Source organism: Mycena indigotica, assembly GCF_014461135.1.
Source record: "Mycena indigotica strain 171206Taipei chromosome Unknown Mind.scaff0002, whole genome shotgun sequence".
Taxonomy (NCBI): Eukaryota; Fungi; Basidiomycota; class Agaricomycetes; order Agaricales; family Mycenaceae; genus Mycena; species Mycena indigotica.
Genome location: NW_023503001.1, coordinates 4214325 through 4236834, shown reverse-complemented (window position 1 = coordinate 4236834; position 22510 = coordinate 4214325). Strand labels below are relative to the sequence as shown.

Genomic DNA, 22510 nt, shown 5'->3' with positions numbered 1-22510 from the left:
GTATAATATACCACCTCCACTCATGACAGAGTCTGACTGGGAGGGTTTAGTTGTAAGTAGTCACACGTTGAACTTGAAGTGGATCCAAGAGTCTAAGGTCTGTCACATCAACTTGCTTGAACGTCGTGCCTCTCGCCGCTAGACAATGCCCCCCAAACTAGATACCACCGGCCTGCAAATAAAAAAGAATACTGTCCTCGTGTCACATGGGCGCCCTCCGTGGTACGATGAAGCTGGGAATCGTATTTCCGACGCGTTTGTGGTCGGAATAGCTGGTGCGTGGCAATTGCGTAAATTGAACACGGCTTTGACACACAAACTAGGCGGCTCTGGCAGTGGCAAGACACATGTTGCGCGTCAAATCGTTCGCTCTTTAGGCTCCATACCCTCAGTTATAATCCTCAGTCAAGATTCATTCTATAAGAAGCACACTCCAGAGGAGCTCGCAATCGCCCATGCAAATCTTTTCGACTTTGACCATCCTAACTCAATTGACATGGACCTCTTTTCCGCGGTACGCTAGCGCGGTGTCGCGATGTGTTCCTTATAATCCAAGCTCTCAAGTGTCTTAAAGATTTGAAAGAGTGCAAGCAGTCAAATATTCCGGTCTATTCTTTCACGACACATCAGCGGGAAGAGGAGGGCAAATACCTATATGGGGCCGCTATCATCATCACGGAAGGCATAATGGCCCTGCAAGACTCTAAACTACGTGACTTGTACGATCTCAAGGTCTGTGTTTCTTACCTTCAGAGCCTCCTTGTTTCACGTCGCTCCAGTTATTCGTTCAATGCGACTCAGACTTAATGCTGGCACGCAGACTCAAGCGTGATGTTGCTGAGCGCGGGCGTAGTGTAGACGGAATACTGGAGCAATACTTGCGCTTCGTCAAGCCAGCCTACGACAACTATGTCCTTCCTTCTCAGCGACATGCTGATATCGTAAGCCTCGACTTCTTGCTAACTGCTCTCCACCAATAATTTCTCAAGATAGTTCCTGGCTCCAATAACCAAGTCGCGATCGAACTTATATGCACCCATATTCAGCGCAAATTGCATGAGCGAGCGAATCACTTCCGTCCCAAAATGGCTATTCCACACTTATATCAGAGTCCTTCCGGGAAAAAATTTCCGGAATCCACTCTTGAAGAGCTTCAATTGACGGTGATGCCAAAGACACGACAACTTGAGGTCGTCCTGTAGCTGTTGCGTTGAATGTCAGTTCACTGACGTCTTTCAGGGTATTTTCACTATCCTTCGTTCCAAAACAAGCAGTCGACAAGACTTTATCTTTTTTGTGGATCGCCTATCGACTATTCTCGTCGAGCACGCCCTACAATTTCTACCCTACGCCGATAAATCAGTGATAACTCCTACTGAAGCGTCATTTGCGGGCACGACCATGAGTGCAAAGGTATGTTTTGTCTTCGGACGATACCAAATCTCACTGAAATCGCGGTAGCACGTTTGTGGGGTGTCAATTCTACGATCGTACGTGCTGCCGTTCCTTTCATCTCCTTAGTCCCTCATGTCTTTTCAAGTGGTGGCGCGCTGGAACGAGGTTTCAGACGCGTGTTCAACAATGTTCCCATGGGCTCCTTGCTTGTTCAATCTCATGGAGAGCACGGTGAACCTTTGATGCTTCATGTTATGCTCCCTGTTTGCGTCAGACAGCGGCATCTAGCTGAAGAAGCCTTTGTCTTCCTGTTAGACGCGCAAATTGGTACTGGCGCTGCTGCTTTTATGGCCATCAGAGTTTTGCTGGACCATGGTGTTAAGCAAGAACACATTATATTCGTCACCTTCCTTGTCGCCCGAGGTGGCGGGATCTCCATCTTACGGCGCGCTTTCCCTCGAATCAAGATTGTAACAGGCGGTGTGGACGATGCGATGCAAGAAGGATGGCTTGACAGCTACCAAGGGCAAGATGGCAGGCAAGTTTGGGCTATGCTTCCGGGGTTGGGACAAATAGGTCCGTTCTCGATCTGAAGAGTCGCATTATCTAATCTTGCAACTAGGCGATCGCTATTATCTGTGATTTGATTAGATAGTCTACGCGATCATGTGATCAAACAAACGCCGAAAAGTCATTTCCTCCGGACCGTTCACCTTCTTTCCTGATCGCGGTCCGCGCCATTCCACCCGCGTGACCGGCTCATCGCCCTTTAAAGGCTCCAGAATGCCTCATTTTCGTCGTGTCAATGTTGCGCCAGTTGTGTACCTCAGTCTTGTTTCTGTTGCTTCCTGTTGTCTTCGCGTTCCAACCTGGCACTCCGACCGCATTTGTGCTGGTTGGTGACAGCACCACTGCCAATGGGTAAGCTTTCGAATTCACTGAGACGATGTCAATCCAATAACGCGACTCCAGAACCACAGTAAATTCTGGTGGGTGGGGAAACGGGTTTTGTGGCTCCTCCTACAACAACACGCCATCTTCTCTTGCACCGGACACACCGTGCATCAACACGGCAAAAAATGGGGCTACGACTGGGTCTTTTGTCGCAGATGGTAGCTGGAACATCTCTGGTTCTTGGTTTCATCACATCCATGAGTTCACCCCGAATTTACCGTTGCTAGTTGCGAATATCCAGGAGCAAGTGGCTGCTGGAAGAAGGTGCGTTTTTCTCGCCGTCTTATACATAAGCCAGCTTACTATAAATTCTTTTGGTGGTCAGAACATTGGTTCGTCTGCTCGTTCATGCAGTCTGAGCTAATCCTAACACCAAGTAGGTGACGATCCAGTTTGGACATAGTAAGCTTGAATGGTCTCTTTACCGTTAAAAGAAGTGAACCATTGACAGACGACATGAAAATCGCACCCCCAGAGTCGATGGGTGCCAATCTCACCGTCATGGTTAACCAGATTCGCACTCTTGGCGCTGAACCCGTCCTCGTCACAAGCCTTACTCGCCGCACTTTCTTTGCCAATGGAACTATACAGGACCTCTTGGGGCCATGGGCCGACGAGACGATTCTCATTTCACAGCAACTTGGGACACACCTGATTGACCTTCATTCGACCTCTATCACCTACTGCACCAAACTAGGTCCTGACGCTTCCCATCGCCTGAATCGAACACCAGATGACAACACACATTTGAACACGAACGGAACCATTGTTTTTGGACGGTAAGATGAACCAAGCTTTGTGCGATAACTAACCTGGCATATAGAATGGTCGCTGATCTTTTGAATGCGAGTTTTCCCAACGAGTTGCCTATCATCCCAAACCCGGGTCTGACGTGCGTTGGAATTCAAGTGAGGTGGTTTTACGTCTCATATTCATTAGTTACAACGAAACCAACGGCATACCAAGCTACTGACGAAGCCGGAAATACCTCCCATCTAATAATACGTTCGATTAGTCATGTCTTGCAGATTGACTCCGCATTGAGATTCCATGCTACATGGCGATCGTCAGCTTGGTTTGACTCCAGCATCAATATGAACAGACCGGGGTAGAACCAGAAACTGACTGAAATGATACACCAAGTACAAAAGAGCACCAAGCCCTCGAGGTAATTGGACTTGCCGTCGCTCACGACGCTGGCCACAACTTGCACAGAGATATAGAGAACCTAATTGTTAGTGCGACAAGGAAGCAAATGCTTGGAACTCACCAGGCTTTCGAAAGGATCAATCAACAACGAGAGAGGTTTAGCCATAACCCAGCTGAGTACGATCATAAACCTGCCATGTGATCGACATGATAAGGGAGTCAAGAGTCGCACTTACGGGATGACGAAGAGTGCAGTTTGGATTGTTGACCCCACAGCTACTGAAAGCGCGAAATTCAGCTCGTCTTTAGCGGAGGCGTTGATAGCCGTGAGACATTCTGAGACGACGATATTGAACGCGATACAGAAACCGAAAGACTAGAGAACCTGCTATTGAACTCACTGTCGGAAGAATGATCAACGCAACATATGGCTTCGGAATAGTAGTGGATATGCTGTCCATGGCCTCAACAAGGTGGTCGGCGGTGTACGTAACAGCCTGGTTCAAGTTAACAAAAGGCAGTCAAGCATTCATTGGACCTACCATAGTGATAATTATCAAGATAGCTAGTGTCAGGATGATACTAAGTTGCGGTTCTTGCCTCCGGAGAGCTTCAGGATGTTCTACTGTCTCTTGAAAACCGTCGTTACTGCGAGTGTTGACCAAGGTGTCGTCGCGGGAGAGAGGGACACCTCCTTCAGCACGATTACCTGAGACGAGGATTGGAAGAATAGTCTCTGAGTAATTTGATGCAGAATATATGTTTCGAGGAGGTGGTATGCTTGTGGTTCGGAAATGTTCGAGTGAATGCTTTCTGTGGAGAGTTTCACTTCTGTTCTTGGCGTCTTGATATAAGTGCGTGTGTGAATAGAGTTGGAAGAAAAGGTAAAAGCCGTAGAGCGAGAGCAGTATGATCGACACGCCGCGACTCATCTTGAGGATATTGGTCATTTGAAGTTGCACTGCGATGTCGGAGTTGTCTTTCAACGCGAAGTGATATGCCGCTGGTAGCAATACGACGCCAACCCCGAGAGAGAGCAACGAAGAGTGAATTTGAGTGGCAGCTACAGAGAGATTGGCGAATTTCACTGATTGAGACATAACATACTAGGGTCAAAACCTTGCTCAGAGAAGCGTATACCTCCTGCCAGAAGACATAAACCAAGCACGAGCACTGGGAAACAAGTCAACGAGCAAGGTAACCTTGATTTTCTGGACGCGCACACAGTTTGCTAAGCATTGACCCGATTACTGCATCATTAGTGTCTGGTTTTGGGGACAGTTTAGTGACCTACAAGAGGATTGAACCACCCGAAGTTCACACTTTCGGAGAGCACTGATCGCAACAATCATCTCAACTCTTTTCACGGTTTAGTGAGTGTAAAAAAACAACCGATGGAAACAGCACATATTACTCTGTTCAGATGCAGTTAACGCTAAAGAAATAATGGTGGCGGGAAGAGTTTTACCAGACTTGCATTGACGAGGCCAGCTTTTGACCCTCCCAAGTGGATTGCTAGCTCTCTTGTCGCGATGTCGTGAACTTTGACGAGTGGGATCATAGATAAGACTGAGAAAGTGAACGCAAGACCACGCGAGTCTGGATGGGTGAGACGGATGATGCAGGCTATTGGGATGAACAGCATGAGAATATTGAAGTACGAGCCAAGAAGTAAGTTCCAGCCAAGACAGAAACTTCGATTATTGGTGCGCATTTGCCTGAAGAGCACTTGAGAGGTTGCAGTACCGTGACGCTGTGTCACGTCCACATCTTTTGAATCAACCGCTATGCTTCTTGCCGCGCTGAAAGCAGCGGGTCCTGCCGTCCGGCCTGCTTTGCGTCCTGCTACCGCTTTTCGCTCACTCTCTACTACGCTCCGCGTCGCATCCGGTCATGGTCCCAAAGCTCCTTCCCTGTTTGGACCCGGAGGAAAGGTTGGCGAAGTGCCAACCGACTTGGAGCAAGCAACCGGTCTTGAGCGATTCGAGCTCCTAGGAGAAATGGAGGGTATAGATGTCTTCGACGAAACTCCGCTCGACTCTAGCCGCGTTGGAACGAAAAAAAACCCCATCATGGTTCTGTCTAATGTGCGTGGTCATTGGCTCTGAAGAGTGTTGCATTCCAAAGTTTCACAGGACCCATTGCGTGTAATTGGATGCACCGGAAGTCCTGCCGACTCTCATGATATCATTTGGCTCAACTTGACCAAAGAGAGACAGCGTTTCTGCACGGAATGCGGTTCAGGTATTGCTACCCTGAGCAGTATTACTTTTTTGTTAACTCTTTCCCTCAGTCTATCAATTAGACTACCAGGGCGAGGAGGAGGAAGCACACCACCACTAAAACATGGTACAACAAAGTGTAGCTGTCGCAAATCGAATAGAGAGATCCAGGCGCAACTGGACCCCCCACTGATCCCCGGTTTTTACCGCTAGTTGTTGTGGCCAGATACCATCTCCCAACATGTCTGAATATAGCTCACTGTTCGACCTCATTTTTGTACTCCAGATACGGTTGGTTGGCTGGTAGTCAGGCCATAGATTTTGTGTTTGACATTCGCGGGTGTAATTTTGATCCTCGTGGTCACAAGGCTTGTCTTCCTTCTCCGCCCAATCCATGGCGCTCGACGCCTCCCCCCCCCCCAAATACGCTTCTGAGGTCCTACTACGACTCTCAAAACTATTTTCTTCGTTTTGCGACCAGGAGTCGAGTTGTTTTGATCGCCTTTGCCGGCAACCACTTTCCTTCCGACAACTTTACTATGCTTCTTGGTCTCTGGGTCGTCCTGTTGCTATACTCTGCTCTACAGTCCGTCCTCTGTCTTCCATTTGAGCCGGAGAACATTGCGCGAAGGCAGTGAGTCCCTCAGTAATGTTTTTTTTCGTCCGTTATACCAATCTCTCCATCTAGAATTGTCAGAGCACGCGTCATTCACATTGGAGATGCGTCCCCGAGTCCCAAAGTTCGTATCGTCAAGTTCTCCTGATAGTAGAACTCAGGGAAAACAGTCAACGATGACTGTAATCATTTCTGGGGCAGCAACGAGCACCCCTACTGGATCAGCGTTCACTATCTGCGTTGGATTCAACCCAGCAACCACAACCACGAGCTCAGATTCAACTACCAGCTCTGAGTCACTCATAACAACAGCGACTTCCCAGCCCAGTCCCAGCAGCAGTACTCCGCTACCGTCTTTGCCCTCCGTATTCTCCCCCATTTCTTGTACGTGCGAGAGTCGACTTCGAACAATCCGACTAATGCACAATTAACAGTGTCAAGCTCTCCACCCATATCGCTTTCCCGCCCCCCAAGTCAGGCAGTAGTTGCCACAACCACAGGGAAAAGCCCTTTTTCGACAATTTCTGTTGATTTAAGCAAGCCCTCAGCAACAAACACAGACGATACTAACCCCGAAATCCCTCCTCCTATCCCAACATCGCGTCCTAGTGGTGGTAGTAGCGGCAGCAGTAGTAGTGCGCCAAACCCCGGCCTCCAGGTATGCGTAACCTCATCAGGAAAGAAAGCTGACTGGGCACAGAAATTCACTGGTTCCCTTGGAGGGCTCACTGCACCAGCCGTGACTGCAGTTGCGAATGATCAGTTCCAAGTGGACGGAATTGGATCCCTATTTAATAAGGTCGGAGAGGCACTGAACAGATCATGCGCAGAGCAGGTGTGTCTATCGGTGACTTTTGAACTCATCGATGTCCTTAGTCCTTTTCTAGCATAACCACTGTGCTGATGCTGCTAATGCCTCGGATGACAAGAGTTTGTCTGTTGGTGCTTGCGATACGCAACAACACCAATGCCTTTCCTCCAATGGTTTAGGTTGACTTCGAACTTGGTACACTTGTATTACTAGCCACACTTTCGGACCATTATTGACATTGTTGTCCCAATTGAATCCAAAACTATCCGTTTCTGATCAAAATAATAATTGTTCACTCTTGCTCTTTCCCATCATGGACATCTTCGAAAGTTTGGTTCAACTCAACCAGACCATCCAAGTCGTGGACATGCATACCTCGGGCGAGGTTCGCTCAGGCGTTGTGCCTTAACAGAGTGAATTATATTGCTACTGTCAGCCTACACGGATTGTTGTCCGCGGTTACCCCCATCTGGAGGGCGAAACTCTGCTTGAAAAGCGACGATGTGCAGCAAACAAGCACGACAATTTCCGGAAACAGCTTATGCGCGAGCCAAGAGGACACGCAGAGATGTATGGCGCGATTTTGGTCCAAGAGACCGAATTGACAAGAAGTGGTGAGGCTGACATCGGGGTGCTGTTTTGCCATAACGGTATTGTTGGGCTCTTTGTATTCATATTTAGATTTGAACCAGTTCATAGAGGGCTACTCGACGATGTGTGGTCATGCCACTATTGCACTCGGCCGTTTCCTCATCGACACCCATGATTTTACTGTCTTTCCGCGCCGAAAGGAGTTACCTTACGACCCAGGGACGGGATTGACTGCGCTACGTTTGCATGCACCCTGTGGTGTCATCCAAGTCCACGTTTCAACACAAAACGATTCCGCGGAGACTTCAAGCTCTGTTTCTTTTCTTGGTGTCCCGTCTTACAGCACTCAAGTTGATTTTGATGTCATTATCCCACCAGATAATAGGTGGCCACAACTCACAGCCCAGTCAGTAAAGCTAGACGTTGCCTTTGGTGGTGCCTTCTACGCCATTGTGCAAGATCGAGAGCTGGGCTTTCCTCATGGGCTAAAAAACGCTGTACTGGCAGAGCTCAACACCGCCACACGTCTCCTCAAGAAAACTGTCGCGGACTTGCACCAAAATGTCTTACGACATCCAGACCAAGACCTACGATTTCTGTACGGTGTCATCGTTGTGGACACAACCGCGAGTGATCCGGACGAAGAACTGGGTATCTGCTTCTTTGCTGATCAGCAGATCGACCGTTCGCCAACTGGTTCAGGCGTCATGGCTCGGGTTGCACTCGCCATCGAGAAGGACATACTGCACTTGGGTGACAGTAAGACATACCATTCGATCGTTAGCGTTGGCTCGGGTCTGGGGTTTCGCGGAACGGCAATTGAGCGAGTAAGTGAAGGAGTGGTGGTGAAGGTCGAAGGACGTGCATTTTATACCGGTGTCGGGAGCTTCATAGTCGAAGATGGAGACTCGCTGGCCGATGGGCTTGTTGTGAGGGGGGGCTTAATGTAGTTTTCCCTCCATTTCCTTAGATAATCTTAGTTTTCCAAAGTTTGTTCCCTATTTCTAGTAGATATCATCAGGATTCGTGATCAATCTGGTTGATTTCGAGTCGATCGTTGGAACCACCTCAATACACGCTCTCGAAACTTCAGACTGTTTTCGTCTTCAGCGGCTTTCGGCCCTCTGCTCCGTTGCCGGACACACACACATCACGTAATACCGGTCACGCGTGCCTGATAGATGTCATTTCCTCTCCCCATTGAGCATCCTCGTCCGGATTAGGAAGTCACCTTTTGCTCCCCTTCTCTCCAAGACTTCGCCATGAATTCATTAGGCTGACATTTCGTGGCCTCGAGGCCACATAACAAACAACTCGCCCGATTGGGAAACGTCTATGTAAAGGGCCGCGGGACATATTTTTTCGGTGTAGGCTGCTCTCCGCCCCCCACCCGCACTCGCGCCCACCACAGCACGCAAGTGAACTAGCATGTACTTCTACGCTGGTGCTCCCGACTGGGTCTTCTCCGCCTTTGCCTTCATTGGCTTCGTGCTGAGTTTCATTCCACTTCCATGGCATTTGCAAGGTATGTTTTTTTTTCTTGCTTGTTTTTCCCAAGTCTGACTCTCGGGTAGCCTGGAATGTCGGTACTTGCCTCTACATGATCTGGACGGGCCTTGCTTGCCTGACTCTCTTCGTCAACTCCATCATCTGGCATAATAATATGCTTGACTGGGCCCCCGTCTGGTGCGACATCTCAACGCACTTCATGAACGGTTTCAATCTCGCGATCCCCGCTACGTCACTCTGCATCAACCGTCGTCTATACCAGATCGCCAGTGTGAAAACTGTGACCAAGACGAAGCAGGAGCAGCGCCGGGCTATCATCGTTGACTTCTTGATTGGACTGGGATTGCCTCTCTTGCAGATTCCTCTCCGTACGTTGCATCCATCGACCCCTCCTCTTCTAAGCGGCTAATATTCGGTCAGAATATATCGTTCAAGGTCACCGCTACAACATTTTTGAGGACATTGGCTGCCTTGGCGAGACCTTCGAAACGCCAGTCGCCGTAGTCCTCTTTCACCTTCCGCCCATCCTCGTTGGCTGCGTCTCAGCAGTCTACTGCGTTCTTTCCATTCGTGCATTCTACGCCTCCCGCGCCCAGTTCAAGGAACTGCTTTCCTCATCCAACACCAACCTCAATCTCAACCGCTATGTTCGCCTCATGGCGCTTGCCTCGATCGACCTCCTTTTCACCATCCCCCTCGGTATCTGGGTCCTCTATACCAACGTTTCCGTTGTCGGTCTCAGCCCATGGATTTCGTGGGATGACACACACTCCAATTTCTCCCGCGTCTCCCAAATCGCCGCTTATTTCTGGCGCCGAGACCCACTCATGGTGGCGAGTCTCGAGACACTTCGCTGGGCAACCGTGTTCTGTGCCTTTATCTTCTTTGCATTCTTTGGATTTGCGGATGAGGCCATTAAGAACTACAAAATCGCTATCAACAGCGTCGCGAGGAGAGTTGGACTGTCGACTGCGGGGAGTTCGACATTGGGCGGCAGCGGTGGAATGCTGTCCTCGAAGGGATCCAACGGCAATGGGGCTGGCCTTCCGGTGTTTGTTCGGAGAATGCCTCAGAAACGCGAATCAGTAGACTCCTTTGCGTCGTCCTCTGGACTGGAGTCTCTGCCTTACGACAACGAAAAGTCGATGGGCACATTTTCTGGCGCCAAGTCATTTGGCACGCTTTCCCTACAAGACGTTGGTGGGCTTTTACCTGCCCCAGACTACGCGTCTGAAATTGGCATGTCTCCTGTCGAATCTTCCTCTTCCAGGAGTAGAACCGATTCACTGGCGGGTGACTCAGACGCGGAGGAAATTGATGTGTCGTCTTTGCGATGTACATCAATTGCCATGCCTGAGCCTGCAGTTGTGCACCCAAAGCGGGACGCTGGTGACATCGTATAGAAGCCCTCAACAAACACCCACTGTATCATTAGCATATCTTTATAGCGTTATTACTCTCAACGGTCTGGGTTGACTTGGAAAACTTCTTACAAATGTATTACTAGGTAGCACTCTTGAACATGACACTGTTCTTCCACCCTTGTCATTGGTCAAACCAGCCTGCACGGCCCATTTCTGCACCAAGCCCTTCCCAGTTGATTCGTCGCGCTTTTCGCCCCGACAATTCGATGGCAAATCTGATAAGGAAGGAACATGAGTGAGGTGGGCTTCAAGTTGAAATGACGGTACCTCAAGCACTCGTCTAATCGCCATCGACCCTTGTCCGCTTCCAGAGCCGCTGATGCGTCTTCTGCTGTTGCAGAGGGGGTATATGGCGCCCCAGGCAGAATGCGACGACTGAGCGCATAAACCATCCCAGCCACAAACGCATCCTGCGCTCCAACTTCGTCGATTACCCCAGTATTGCTCTCCTCCTCGGGAATTTCCGTCCCTTGTGAATCACGGTCATCCTCAGAACTCCCAGTTCTGCCATGTCCACCGCTGGTTTCCGCGTTTTGTGAGGAAAATGGTGACGATGTCGGGTCACGACTGTCGCCACCTTCCGAGTTGTTGTAGTGGTACTGGCTGGCAGTGAACGCACTCGAGGACGCATATCCACTATGCCTTCCGGCCCAAAAGTCGCTCCCACTGCGGACGGACAAGTGGTCACCCGCATCTGATTCAGTGTCTGCTCCGGTTTGTCTTGCAGCTCGGTGAATGGGCGGGCGCCGTTCTTCCACCCATCCTGAACTTTGAAAGTATTCTTTAGTTGGCAACGACAGGACAGCTGCTCCATCAGAACCCCAGTAGGCCACCAGCAGAGCATGGGCAGGAGCAATCGTGGTCAGCGATAGCAAAAATGCGCGTGGACTGGTCGCAAATGTTGGCGAAGTAGCTTGCGCATAATGCTTGTTCAAGAAGATGACGTCAGCATGTGGGATGAGCTATGAGATAAAATCAGCAAAGACTGGGAAATTAAAGGCAGGATGCGAGAAATTCACACCGCTTCTACGCCTTGACGGCCTTTACTTCGACCAACATCGACACTAAACACACAATGGCTCCGCCACTTTCGGTCACGGGCAAGACCGTCGAGCCCAGTGATATTGCTCAGAGTTGTCTTCACCGTCCGTCCCTCAAAGTGCAGCCAGTCGAACGGGGCTGGAGTGTTTGGATTGGTGGACGGTTGCCTTGACCGAACAGCAGTCGGGGCCAAAGGGGTTACAGGGGATTGGATGGGAGAAGGAAAGTTTTCTGGCGCAAGTAATGGACCCAATGAGCTGACGAATTCTTCGTGGGTGATATCTGGGAGAGGATTGTGATTGACAATTGTTCGCGACTGGTCAGCTTGGAGGGTTATCAGGGTCGGTATTTGAGGTCGAGAGACCGTACCTGCTTCGAATACCCATGCGCTAGGAACTCCGGCAGCTTTCCAGACTTTACAGTACCGGGTTGATACTCCTTCTCGCTCTAGTTCTCTGATGATAGCCCTTCCTTCATCATTGCCGGCGAGAGACGCGACGAGGAATGTCTCTATGTTGGAAAACTGGCCCAGAAGAGAAAGAAGGGTGCTTGCTGAGCCACCCCGCGTCTTGGTAACCGAATGCGCCCGAACAGCAGGCATAGTGGTTGGATTTGGATGAGTTGGGATGCTGAGGGTGTGGGTGTAAAACAGGGTTCCGCATGCAATCACACGTAGTTTGGGTTGCAGATTAATGCTTGGTCGAGGTGGCGCCATGGATATCGAGACGCTTGCAGGGAGAAGGAATTAGTTGGGAAGAGCAAAAGTTAACTTCTCTCCGTGACAGCTGTCATCCGTATTAGGCAGTTTAATGTACTTTTTGGGCTATGCCATCTCGACATCCTCGTCCTCGTCCTCATCCTCATCCTCATCCTCATCCTCCCACTCCCCCTCGTCTTCCCCATCTTCACCCCCTTCCCTAGATGGAGATGGTTTTATACCAAGGGCGTCTAGTTTTGATATGAGTTCCTTCACATGATCTAACAGTGGAGTATCGGGGTGGCCTTCTGTTTCATGCAGCTATAGATTAGTCAGATATAGGTACTGGTTCCAATGAGAAGGATTGATTCACCATTTGACATGTCCCGAGAGAGTCTCGCGCGTCTGTTGCGAGCTCTCTCCATGAGATCTCATCCCCTTTCTCTTTCGCTTGCTCCGACATGAGAAAGAAGCACCAGGCTTCAAGATACCAGGCTTCCACTTCCTGGTCATCAGATGCCATGATTCCATGTAAAACAAGGAGGGCTTGGGAGTGTAGATCAAGCTCTAGGAAAAGCTTGACAATAGCAAGCCGCGTTGATATCGGCGGGAGTTTCGGGTCGTCTACCAGATATTAGAGCGTCTATTAAGCATTAAGAGATACGCACCAGCATCGAGATCCTTCCATGCTGACCAGGCTTGCTCTAAGCATTCCTTTGCCTCTTCTGGTCGTTGTTGGGACATGCGGACAGAGGCAAGTGCCTGGAGAGCTTCGGCATTACCAGGATCGGTTTGTAGTGCCGTAGCTAACAAATCCTCGCATGTTTTCTCTGCTGCTGGATCGAAGCTGATTTTATTTTTATTTTTACTTTTGACAAGAACACCATTCAGGCCATGATAGACGTACCAAAGATCGTAAGATGGATCCATCCATATTTCCACTTGGCCAATTAACGCGCGGACAATATTGCCCTTTACTTCAGCCTCGTCGTCCACAGGTAAGTCTTGAGCGCGTTCTTTTCCCTTCAATTGCACCATCAGTATCTCGATCGCAGCCTGGTAGTGTTGCAAAGCCTCTTGCGGCTCATCTTCGCATAATTGGGCCAGATATAAATGCGCTGAAGGTGGTGGCGGTGAGGAATTAGGTGAGAGCAATGCAGTAAATGTCTGTTAGCGACGATGAGAACATCTTCGAATGAATTTCTTCAGACGTACCGTTCGCGCAGCAGCGATGTCGCCGGTCTCGAGTTGTACAACGCCAAGCATTTCTTTGGCAGTAATATTAGAAGGGTCCTTCTCCAGAATCCGGGTAATGAAACGATGAGCGAGTTCGTAGTCGCATTGTACAATGAGAGATTGCGCTTTTTCCAAAAGTGATGGGATTGAAGGTCCAGAAGAGGCCTGCTCCACTTTCTTGGGCTTGAGAGCAATCTTTTTCTTGATCTGGTTGCGGCCCATAACGAAAAGAAATTTAGAGCTTGGTCCGTCACACCGTGACTCGCACTTACTTCACACACACAGCAAACAACGGGCCCATGGATCGCGACCTCTTCATTGAGCGTTTGGAGGCATTCTGCACTAGTTCGGTCCGTACGTTTGCTGCGCGTGAAAATCGGTCATTCGACGGTACAGACTGTTGTTCTTCATACGAGTGCATCATCATTGACCTTCAAAGAAACACACCAACTTGTGGCAGAATATTATAGTCGATCCCTATTCTCATCAGAGCACTCTACCTCGCAAGACCGGGCAGTTCAAAGTCAGTTTGTCTACACAGCCGATAAGCAAGTAGCGCCAACATCTAGTAGTCAAAACCATTCTTTCAGACACTTCGCGCATGCTTGAGTCTCTTGGGTCTACTGTCGGCGTAGAGTCATTCGTACTTGCTGTCGATCCCTCCGACGACAGTCAACCCAGCTTCCTTGGTGGTACAACCGTTGGGAAAGAATACTGGCGAGGGCTACGAGGGGGAGGAGATGCTGGTGCAAAGGCTTTCAAGTCTCACTGTGTCAAGACTCAGTCACATAATCCTTCTTCTGCTGCTGCTGCTAAATCCAACCCTACCAATGCACGCACTGTCAAATCTGACCTATATGAAGCTGTTCGCAAAGCGCTAAGGTATTAACTCATTTAGTTGCTTTCTAGAGAAACAACATAACGGCGAATGCAGAACAGCCAGTGGTGTCAGTAATGCAGAAATGAAGTGGACTAACCCATCGCTGTTGAATATATATGGCGTACGACTCGTTGGTTGGCCACCTTCCATCCCATCACAGAATCCCTCGTCTTTGAAGGCCGACCAGAACAAGCAACTCTTAGAGGCAGTTGAAAAGGGGACGCTTCATTTTGTGCGCACCATTCTCACAAATGAGGGCGAACCAGCGCCTCCTGCAGAGGAGCAGAGTAACTTTGAATGGGCCATTGAATACGACGATCCATCTGTGTGTGAACACAACGTGATGTGATAATTTCTGAACATTGCTAGATGTCTCCCAACGATGAAGATAGACCTGGGCCAGCCAAACGAGCGCGGCCGGATAGTTAGTAGATAGGTAGTCCGTAAGCGTCACAATATGTCACGAAGGAGTTTCCGTCTCAACTAACCCTCATGTTCTCCTCGTTTTTCTCGTGAGTTTGTCGCGCTGGAAGCGTTCAAGACCCTCAATGGAGTAGAACATCTGCCCCAGTTGATCCCACTGCGCCGACCTTCCACCCTGTGTCACCTCCTCCTGACCAGACGTTTGGACCTTTGGAAGCCAAGGACAACGAATGGCTTTGCGCTAACTCTGGTTTCACGACCGAAACACAAGTATTCTACACGATCGGCGACGATGGGACTTTCATGATCCTGCAAATTATTCATTCGGCCGTTGGGTGCGCAAACAATTGATTTTTCGCGTCAAAACCTTGTCATCGAACCATCACAGCTTGTGGTACCCGACCATCCAGTTTACCTGCAAAATCTACAACCCAACTACAAAGGAAACGATCTGGAAGTCCATCAACGTCAATAACTTCGTCAACCCGCCACCAAATCTCGATAAACGTTCATGCAAGGCGGACGAATTCTCGGTCACCCACAAGGCCGGCGCTCCCGACTCTGAATACCCCGAATCATATACTATTCGGGCAAATTTGGCTGCCGACTTACAAGTCTCGTTGGAGATTTCCCGACCCAAGTTGGTACATAGCTGGAAGGTCGGACCTGGGGAGAAGGGTGGCTACTCGTACTTCGGAGCAGATCTGGCAAAGCCTGATGGCTATGTTGTCCATCGCTTCTGGCCTCGCTACTATGCAACGGGTCACATTATCCGTAATGGCGCTGCCGAGTCACTTCAAGGGGCGGGTATGTTTGTTCATGCCATTCAAGGCATGCGACCAAATCTGGTCGCCGCGGCGTGGAATTTTGCTCACTTCCAAAGCACACAACTTGGTGGAGTGTCGGCTCTTCAGATGGAACTGACAACTATTCAAGGCTATGGAAAGAAGGGGGCAGAATCAGGAGGTGTCGTCCTCAATATCGGTTCAGTGGTGGTGGGAGACAAGTTGGCTGCGGTGACCGCAGAAACGCGCTATCCAGACGAAGAAGTGAACGATCAAGCACCAGTCAAATCCAGAGCCACCCAACTCAAACCACAACTTGATCCAGAAACAGGCTATGCTGCGCCGAGTGAACTGGAGTATGAATGGGCCGGTTTGTCGTTGCTTGCTGAGTCACCCGGGACGTATACCGCCAAGGTTCACATTGATGTTGGCAACCACGAGAACCCCAAAGGTCTCGTTGAGAAGGTCGATGTCCTGGCAGAAATTCCAAGGGTAATCAAGCTTGCCGTCAATTACGTGGCCGGCACCAAGCCTTACATCTATCAGGTAAGGTGGCTGACGCTTTTCTAGCTGACACGCTAACAAATTGTCACAGTGGTTGAACCCTGCAAAGCTGACCCTCACTGCGCCTGGAAGCGAGCCAACAGAAGTGGAGGGCACTTTATACAACGAGGCAACCTTCATATCAGCGTAGAAGTACTTATCGTGACATTTTTGTCGTAATCTCATCCCTGCGGAGAAGATGTCCGTGTAAAAGCCTACGGTCCCGATTCTGACTGGGGAGTTCGGCGATTTTCGCGAAGTTGTGATCTGCGATGTCACGTGAGAGGATGCAAGTGAAACAGGCTTTCTCTCAGACCCGTCTATGCACGATGTTGCGACATGGTCTAGCTGTTCGTTGCCCCCGATTTTCCTCCTCTCCCCGTGCCCGACAACTTTGCTCCCTCTACACTCGTTCTCCGAATGTTTCGCTACTCCAACAACCCACCCAACTCCGCCAGTATCCGATTGCCTATTCTCTACTGCCAACTAGTGCTGGCTACCGCTGTCGCTCTCCATTACAGCAAACATCGGCCTTCCATTCGACCCCACGTCGGAGTGCATTGCCTCTGATCCCTCTATTAGGAGTGCTCAAGGTGCGTTGCCTGCCTCCCGCCAATCTTCTATTCTGATGATGGCGCAGGCGTCAGCAGCCATGGAGCTTGTCAGAACTGCGGGTAGAATCGTGTTGACGATTATACCGGGTGTGTCTATTGTCCTACGAAAATTCTGGTCTAATCGCCCCGATTAGTGCTTATGTTTAAGAACCACAAAACACGACGACATCTGAAGCACGCTGCCCTGCATGGCTTTCCAATATCTGAGGAAAAGCAAGACCAGTTGCTCCAGAAGATGCGTCGACGCACCTATATCTTCCACGCTCTTTTCCTTATACCCGCCGTTCTTTTCTGGGGCACTATCTTTGCGAGCCTCGAGCGAACTCCTCTCACTGGCCGGTATGGGTGACAACTTCTCGCTGTCACCGTGGCTTACATATACGTAGCTGGCGACTAATCGTTCTTTCGCCAGAGGAAGAAGACGACATCGCCAACCAACTCGCTGGCCCTGGCTGGTACCAGGCAGTCGGGGAAATTCTCTCAAACGATGGCCCTGCTCAACTTATTCCACCCTCGGACTGGAGATACGGCTGGGTGCGCGACACTCTCCGTAGACTAGAAACCACAATTCCAATCCTCATCGACGAGGAACGTGCTTACAAAGACTGGTCAACTGGTGGCCGCGGCGACATCCCACTTCCGCCCCCAGCGGAGTATCCATTACGACCACGGCCTAGGGCAACTGAATATCTCCGCATGTTCTGCGAAGGGATGTGTAATCGGACAGTCCCGCCAGTTCCACACTCCATACCTGGCCCACCCTACTCTTTGCTCGTGGTTGATAAGCCTGATGCCTCAAACGCCTTCTCTTATGGTTTCGGGCCGGATGGCGGAGGCGGAATCGTCGTCTACTCGGGTTTCCTTGATGAAATTCTCTCCCGCACTCCTCCCCCTGACGAGCAAATCAAGCCACCTCAACCCGAACCTTCTCTACTCTCCAATCTATTTGGTGGCGTCCTGGGTCCCAATACACCTGTGCCTTCCCACCCAGTTCCGACTGAATCACAGACGGCAGAATTAGCTATCCTGCTTTCTCATGAACTTGCACATCTCGTCCTCTCTCATCACATCGAGACCCTCTCTTCCGCCACAATCATCATCCCGGGAGTTATGTCGATGGTTGCTGACGTCGTGCGCGTCGTCATATTCCCATTCACGATGTTCTTTGGGTTCGTCACCAATTCATTTTCTAGCGTCATCTTATCCTGCCATCTAGCCCATTTGTGAATGATGCTGTTGCCCAACTCGGGAAGCTTGGCTCTGGTGAGCTCGAGAAGGTCGGAGAGTACTGCACAAGCATGAAGCAAGAGATCGAAGCCGATGTGGTCTCTGCTCGGTATTTTGTCTTCCTTTCTTTGAGAGAGTAGGAGTTGATGACTTTTTCTAGATTACTCGCCCATGCTGGATATGATGCGCGAAAAGCGGTCACCTTCTGGGAGCATCGCTCTTCTACAGAGTGCTCTTCCACGCCAGAGCGCAAAGAAGAGGTCCCCTCAGTATCCTTTGTGCATAAAATCACTAGTTCGACGCACCCCGTCAATGAAGTCCGCGTCAACTGTCTGAAGGACGAGCTATTACGGTGGGAGACGGAGCGGAGGGCTGAGTTGGCCAAAAGGACGGTCCCGCCAGAGCGGGCTACGAGTAAAGTAAATTTAGTGACTGCATAGGAAGGAAGGTTATGTATTACTAGTACTCAGCGTTATAGTCTAGTGTCTCTGTACCACACACTCATTTTTAGCTACTTATCTCCCCTCAATTCTGTATTCAAAGTTGCCGTGTGGGTTAAATTAGTGACTGAGTACATTACGTAAGGGCTACATATGTTCTAGATATTACACTCTATACTGACGCTGTCTTGCTCGAAGACGCCTGTGGGGCAGTCTGAATCGTGCTCCCATACCCCCGCAAATCCTTACTAATCCTCGACCTGCCTCGATGTTCCTCTTCCCAACTGATTCGCCGTTGCCGTCGTGCACTGATCTTGCTCAAAGACCGGGCCCTCGATTCTGAAAGCGGGTTGCGAACAAGCAGAAGGGCAACAAGTGCGGCGAATAAAATGGCAACCGCGGTGACAAAGACTGTCTTGGGACATGCGGCGACGGTGCCACTGTAGACCAAGCCAAAGAACAAGGGTCCAAGCACCATCTGACCGCTCGCCTGGAGGACTGCGAGGGCTCCAAAAAGGGTGCCGGCACGTGCATCAACCTCGGCCGCATCGGGCGACACCAGCGAGCGGGCCTGTAGTACACACAGCGCCAGGCTCTGGATAGCAGGGACAGCGCCAGAACCCATGCACTGCAGCCAGCTGGCAAAGACAAAAAGCGATTGTGAATGCTGGAAGGTCGATTTCTTCGAGTCAGCGCTGACGTCGTTCATATATAATGAGTGGACTTGGTAGAGCGGAGTGGGGCTGCAGGCAACAGCCAGAAGCGCCACAATCTCGATGCACAGCGAAATGCGGCTCAAATTGAGGTCAAAGTTGATCTCGCGTGCAAGATGGGCCTTGGTGGGCTTCGGCTTTGTCGCCTTATCCTTGGGAACTTTCGGCTTGGGCTTTAACGCGGTGATAATGGCTGCGGGAAAAGATCAGGGAGATAATTGAAAGAAGTAAAGTAATTCGTACAAGGAAGAATGAATAGCAAGTAAATTGCTCTGGTGGATCCCAGGAGCGAAATATAGTAGGAGAGCTGCTCGGCACCCCACCCATAGACATGGCCCGCGTAGAGGTACTTAATTTGATAGAGGCCCTGTCGGCGGTCAATTGACTGTGGCTCGTATTAATTGTCGATAAGACACTCACGGCAGACAGCATGTACGCAAACAAGGCACAAGCCAGAAAGGTTAGACTGTAGTCTTTCCGCTGACGAACGGTGCCGTCAACGAGTAATGGCACAGGCAAAAAGATAGCCAGCGGACTGAAAAAGTCGCTGAAAACTCCGCGTGACACTGGGGCCTTGGTAGCAGTGTCATCTGAAGTAGATTCTCCATCAGAAATATCGCGAGCCTTGCCCTTTCCGTTATCTTTGTGGACAGACTCCGGGACGATGAGAAGCACAACGAGCAAGTTGAGGATCTGAAGTGCCACGGCGACCCAGAAGACAGAGGTCACAGTGGCGACTTGAGGCTGGCCGGGATGTGGCAAGGAAGTGAGCCATGGAATAGGATGACGGATAAGCCATCCACCGAGAATTGGGCCGACCTTTGGAAAGTTGTCAGCACTCTCTCTGAAAATCGAAACGTATAAGCACATACCCCAATGCCTATGAATTGCACTCCAGAAAATCGCGAAAACACTCCAGCACGACTGCTGTTTGAAGTGCAATCTGAAATGTAGGCTGAAATGGCTGACTGGAGCGTTGACCAGCCTCCAAGCGCGCCTTCTATCACTGGCGCCACTAGAAGCAACTTATGACCGTGTGCGGAGAAGGGAGATGATGGAGTGGACGAAATAATGAAGATGAGGTCCCTATTAATGGTCAGACTTAGAGAAGAGAACAGCCAAAGGAGATATACGTCAGCAAAAGCCCGAATACCGAGAAGCTCAGAACCATCGTGCGTCCATGCCGTTCACCGAAGCGACCCCACCAGCCGGTGGTTAATGCGCTGAGAAGGCCCATTGTGGTCGTGAATATAGTCTGAAGACGCGCTAATTTGTTTGAGCAATGTGGAGCTAGATAGACTCGAAATTCACCTGCATCAGCTTGGACAGCTGCGTCAGACATGCATCGGGCTGAAGGAACCCTTCTAGGGTCATCCTCTGTTTCGTCGTCTCCCCACGGTCTGTCTTTGTCTTCGCCTGGCTGAGGTTCGACAATAACCCAGAGTTCAGTCGGGTCCGGGTTAAATTGCGGGCCAAGAGGGTCAAGGGAGGAATAGAGTTGTGCATGTGGAGGAACAAGTGACGCAGACTCGGTGTGATTGAAATGGTGGTGTAAACGCGAGCAACTTAGTTGGGAAAAGACTTCCACCCGTGGCGCAAGCGTCATGCCTCGCTGGAGGACTTTAGCGTTGGTTTGATTAAGACGAGTACAAGGTTGCTCACCACCAATGCGCTTGTGCATGCGAATGGTACTAACCTGTATGGACGAGTCAGTAACGGAAGCAAATAATGAGGAAGGATGAACCATAATGGCCTCGGCCTGTAAAATGGCTTCTTCTTGAGCTGGGGTCGGTCGATTAGAGGTGCATGTTCGCTAGCGCTGGGAGAGTCTGGTGGCATATTGAAGGAATGTGGAGAGAGAGCATGGCGAGAGCGAGTGGGAGATGGGAAAACAGCAACAAGTGGGTCTTCAACAGTCGCTTGAGCGTCGTCCCAAGGTTGAGAGGAGGACATGACGCGTGAAGGGTGGTGGTAAGAGACAAGGTGTTGATAAGGCGCGTCCTCGGCGCGGCCAACATCCCGCAACGTGATCCGAACTTGAATGGGAAATAAAGGGCGCAGTTTCAATGAGGCATCCAAAATGATAATGATAAGTACAACAAGGTGGGTAAGTATGCTTTCAACAAATACGTATGGGTGAGCAAGTAGTCTATGTCTGAGTCAGGATGCCCGAGACCTTGAGCCATTCACTTCAAGTGGGTACCGCAGTAACAAATCGCCATTCTTCATTGCTGCGTAGATTTCTCTGGACTGCGCCAAGAAAGATCAGGACTCCTTAACACGCGACAAACACGAAATGACTAACCTCAACGCCGTCGGCGAGCTCGATAACGCGATAGTACAACCGTTCCATTGTCTGGTGAACGATGCAGTCGTCCTCTGTCCACGTTTCCTTCTCACAGACTTCCCAACTGACCGTGATTTCATTCTGCTCCAAGTTGTGCGATATTCTGACTGCCTCCTTGTCCATGAGTTTGAGATCGAAGATGGCCACCACGGAATTCTTTTCCTTCAGAACCTGGAACGATAATCTAGACAGCAAAAATCAAAACTTGGAGACCAGAAAATAAGCGGGATGAGTACATCGATTTCTTCTTTTTGAGCCCGCTGGATGGAGGTGTTGGTACATGCGGTGGCGGTGGCGGTGGCGATGGGGTTGTAGTCTTTGGATCGGGAGCGTTGGGAAAGAACGAATCTTTCTCAGAGAAATCTTCAATTAGCCAACGTCGCTCGTTGGCTAGGGAAGGTGCGGCTGTGGGTGGTGGCGGCGGCGAAGTTCGTTGTGTGGTTTTCCTTGTGCCATTGTTAGACAACAAAGAAGATCCAAAGATGGCCCACAAACCTGATCTTCAGACTGGACGTTGGTTGTGGTGAGGGTGACGATGTATCGCCACTCCCATTAATGGTCGGTCGGTGATCCTCCAGTGAGCGTACTTTTGCCTTCTCCTTCTCCATCTTGAGCTCTTTTTGTCGACGCAAAGCACTCCACAAGTCATCGAGAGCAACGTGGTCGTCTGCCGCATCAATCGATTTCTTGGGTTGGGGAAGCAGCTTGGATGTCCGCCTCAAAGTCTGAGGTCGCGTGCTGGACTGAGAAACATTCTCTGTTTCGTCGGCAGAAGGATAAACAATGCCTGTAACGGGGGTAATGGGTGAAAGACGCGATGGCCCAGGTTGGTGGCGCGATGAGGAGGATAACATGTCGAGTCGGGCTGGAGAAGCCATAATTGCTATATGGTG

General features: G+C 50.2%; 13 protein-coding genes across 13 annotated transcripts; 9 read left to right on the top strand and 4 right to left on the bottom strand.

The window, feature by feature from the left end:
* Positions 1-22: 22 nt before the first annotated feature.
* MIND_00238200 (Uridine kinase) lies at positions 23-2037 on the top strand (the record flags this gene model as incomplete). The annotated part of the gene is made up of 10 exons (XM_037359265.1): positions 23-97; positions 143-275; positions 324-514; positions 565-732; positions 780-941; positions 990-1190; positions 1240-1413; positions 1462-1490; positions 1541-1971; positions 2018-2037. 10 exons carry the CDS (start codon positions 23-25, stop codon positions 2035-2037), a joined length of 1584 nt encoding a protein of 527 aa, XP_037224360.1.
* Positions 2038-2200: 163 nt separating this feature from the next.
* Positions 2201-3322, top strand: MIND_00238100 (uncharacterized protein; the record flags this gene model as incomplete). Its single annotated transcript, XM_037359264.1, has 7 exons — positions 2201-2316; positions 2368-2613; positions 2675-2681; positions 2730-2751; positions 2801-3128; positions 3173-3241; positions 3289-3322. The coding sequence occupies 7 exons, from the start codon at positions 2201-2203 to the stop codon at positions 3320-3322; spliced, it is 822 nt and encodes a 273-aa protein (XP_037224359.1).
* Positions 3323-3364: 42 nt separating this feature from the next.
* MIND_00238000 (Calcium/proton exchanger) lies at positions 3365-4737 on the bottom strand (the record flags this gene model as incomplete). Its single annotated transcript, XM_037359263.1, has 8 exons — positions 3365-3402; positions 3454-3577; positions 3620-3671; positions 3735-3834; positions 3884-3995; positions 4041-4585; positions 4639-4671; positions 4722-4737. 8 exons carry the CDS (start codon positions 4735-4737, stop codon positions 3365-3367), a joined length of 1020 nt encoding a protein of 339 aa, XP_037224358.1.
* Positions 4738-5285: 548 nt separating this feature from the next.
* MIND_00237900 (uncharacterized protein) lies at positions 5286-5841 on the top strand (the record flags this gene model as incomplete). Its single annotated transcript, XM_037359262.1, has 3 exons — positions 5286-5585; positions 5634-5742; positions 5792-5841. 3 exons carry the CDS (start codon positions 5286-5288, stop codon positions 5839-5841), a joined length of 459 nt encoding a protein of 152 aa, XP_037224357.1.
* A 418-nt stretch (positions 5842-6259) lies between these two features.
* MIND_00237800 (uncharacterized protein) lies at positions 6260-7331 on the top strand (the record flags this gene model as incomplete). The annotated part of the gene is made up of 6 exons (XM_037359261.1): positions 6260-6354; positions 6409-6460; positions 6507-6720; positions 6771-6994; positions 7037-7171; positions 7224-7331. The coding sequence occupies 6 exons, from the start codon at positions 6260-6262 to the stop codon at positions 7329-7331; spliced, it is 828 nt and encodes a 275-aa protein (XP_037224356.1).
* Positions 7332-7460: 129 nt separating this feature from the next.
* On the top strand, positions 7461-8688 carry MIND_00237700 (Proline racemase; the record flags this gene model as incomplete). The annotated part of the gene is made up of 3 exons (XM_037359260.1): positions 7461-7532; positions 7584-7797; positions 7847-8688. 3 exons carry the CDS (start codon positions 7461-7463, stop codon positions 8686-8688), a joined length of 1128 nt encoding a protein of 375 aa, XP_037224355.1.
* Positions 8689-9166: 478 nt separating this feature from the next.
* Positions 9167-10650, top strand: MIND_00237600 (Pheromone B alpha 1 receptor; the record flags this gene model as incomplete). Its single annotated transcript, XM_037359259.1, has 3 exons — positions 9167-9263; positions 9313-9615; positions 9668-10650. 3 exons carry the CDS (start codon positions 9167-9169, stop codon positions 10648-10650), a joined length of 1383 nt encoding a protein of 460 aa, XP_037224354.1.
* A 142-nt stretch (positions 10651-10792) lies between these two features.
* MIND_00237500 (uncharacterized protein) lies at positions 10793-12427 on the bottom strand (the record flags this gene model as incomplete). The annotated part of the gene is made up of 3 exons (XM_037359258.1): positions 10793-10886; positions 10939-11633; positions 11693-12427. 3 exons carry the CDS (start codon positions 12425-12427, stop codon positions 10793-10795), a joined length of 1524 nt encoding a protein of 507 aa, XP_037224353.1.
* A 108-nt stretch (positions 12428-12535) lies between these two features.
* MIND_00237400 (TPR-like protein) lies at positions 12536-13867 on the bottom strand (the record flags this gene model as incomplete). Its single annotated transcript, XM_037359257.1, has 5 exons — positions 12536-12730; positions 12783-13033; positions 13078-13256; positions 13317-13576; positions 13625-13867. 5 exons carry the CDS (start codon positions 13865-13867, stop codon positions 12536-12538), a joined length of 1128 nt encoding a protein of 375 aa, XP_037224352.1.
* Positions 13868-13944: 77 nt separating this feature from the next.
* Positions 13945-14954, top strand: MIND_00237300 (uncharacterized protein; the record flags this gene model as incomplete). Its single annotated transcript, XM_037359256.1, has 5 exons — positions 13945-14035; positions 14085-14168; positions 14218-14527; positions 14580-14850; positions 14895-14954. The coding sequence occupies 5 exons, from the start codon at positions 13945-13947 to the stop codon at positions 14952-14954; spliced, it is 816 nt and encodes a 271-aa protein (XP_037224351.1).
* Positions 14955-15017: 63 nt separating this feature from the next.
* On the top strand, positions 15018-16427 carry MIND_00237200 (uncharacterized protein; the record flags this gene model as incomplete). The annotated part of the gene is made up of 4 exons (XM_037359255.1): positions 15018-15037; positions 15083-15283; positions 15337-16279; positions 16329-16427. 4 exons carry the CDS (start codon positions 15018-15020, stop codon positions 16425-16427), a joined length of 1263 nt encoding a protein of 420 aa, XP_037224350.1.
* Positions 16428-16566: 139 nt separating this feature from the next.
* MIND_00237100 (uncharacterized protein) lies at positions 16567-18557 on the top strand (the record flags this gene model as incomplete). Its single annotated transcript, XM_037359254.1, has 6 exons — positions 16567-16869; positions 16917-16977; positions 17025-17229; positions 17277-18059; positions 18107-18226; positions 18278-18557. The coding sequence occupies exons 1-6, from the start codon at positions 16606-16608 to the stop codon at positions 18555-18557; spliced, it is 1713 nt and encodes a 570-aa protein (XP_037224349.1). The 5' UTR covers positions 16567-16605.
* A 172-nt stretch (positions 18558-18729) lies between these two features.
* On the bottom strand, positions 18730-22495 carry MIND_00237000 (uncharacterized protein; the record flags this gene model as incomplete). The annotated part of the gene is made up of 12 exons (XM_037359253.1): positions 18730-19463; positions 19514-19637; positions 19691-20089; positions 20143-20356; positions 20404-20536; positions 20582-20882; positions 20933-20966; positions 21015-21419; positions 21474-21520; positions 21576-21801; positions 21854-22063; positions 22113-22495. The coding sequence occupies 12 exons, from the start codon at positions 22493-22495 to the stop codon at positions 18730-18732; spliced, it is 3210 nt and encodes a 1069-aa protein (XP_037224348.1).
* Positions 22496-22510: the final 15 nt, after the last annotated feature.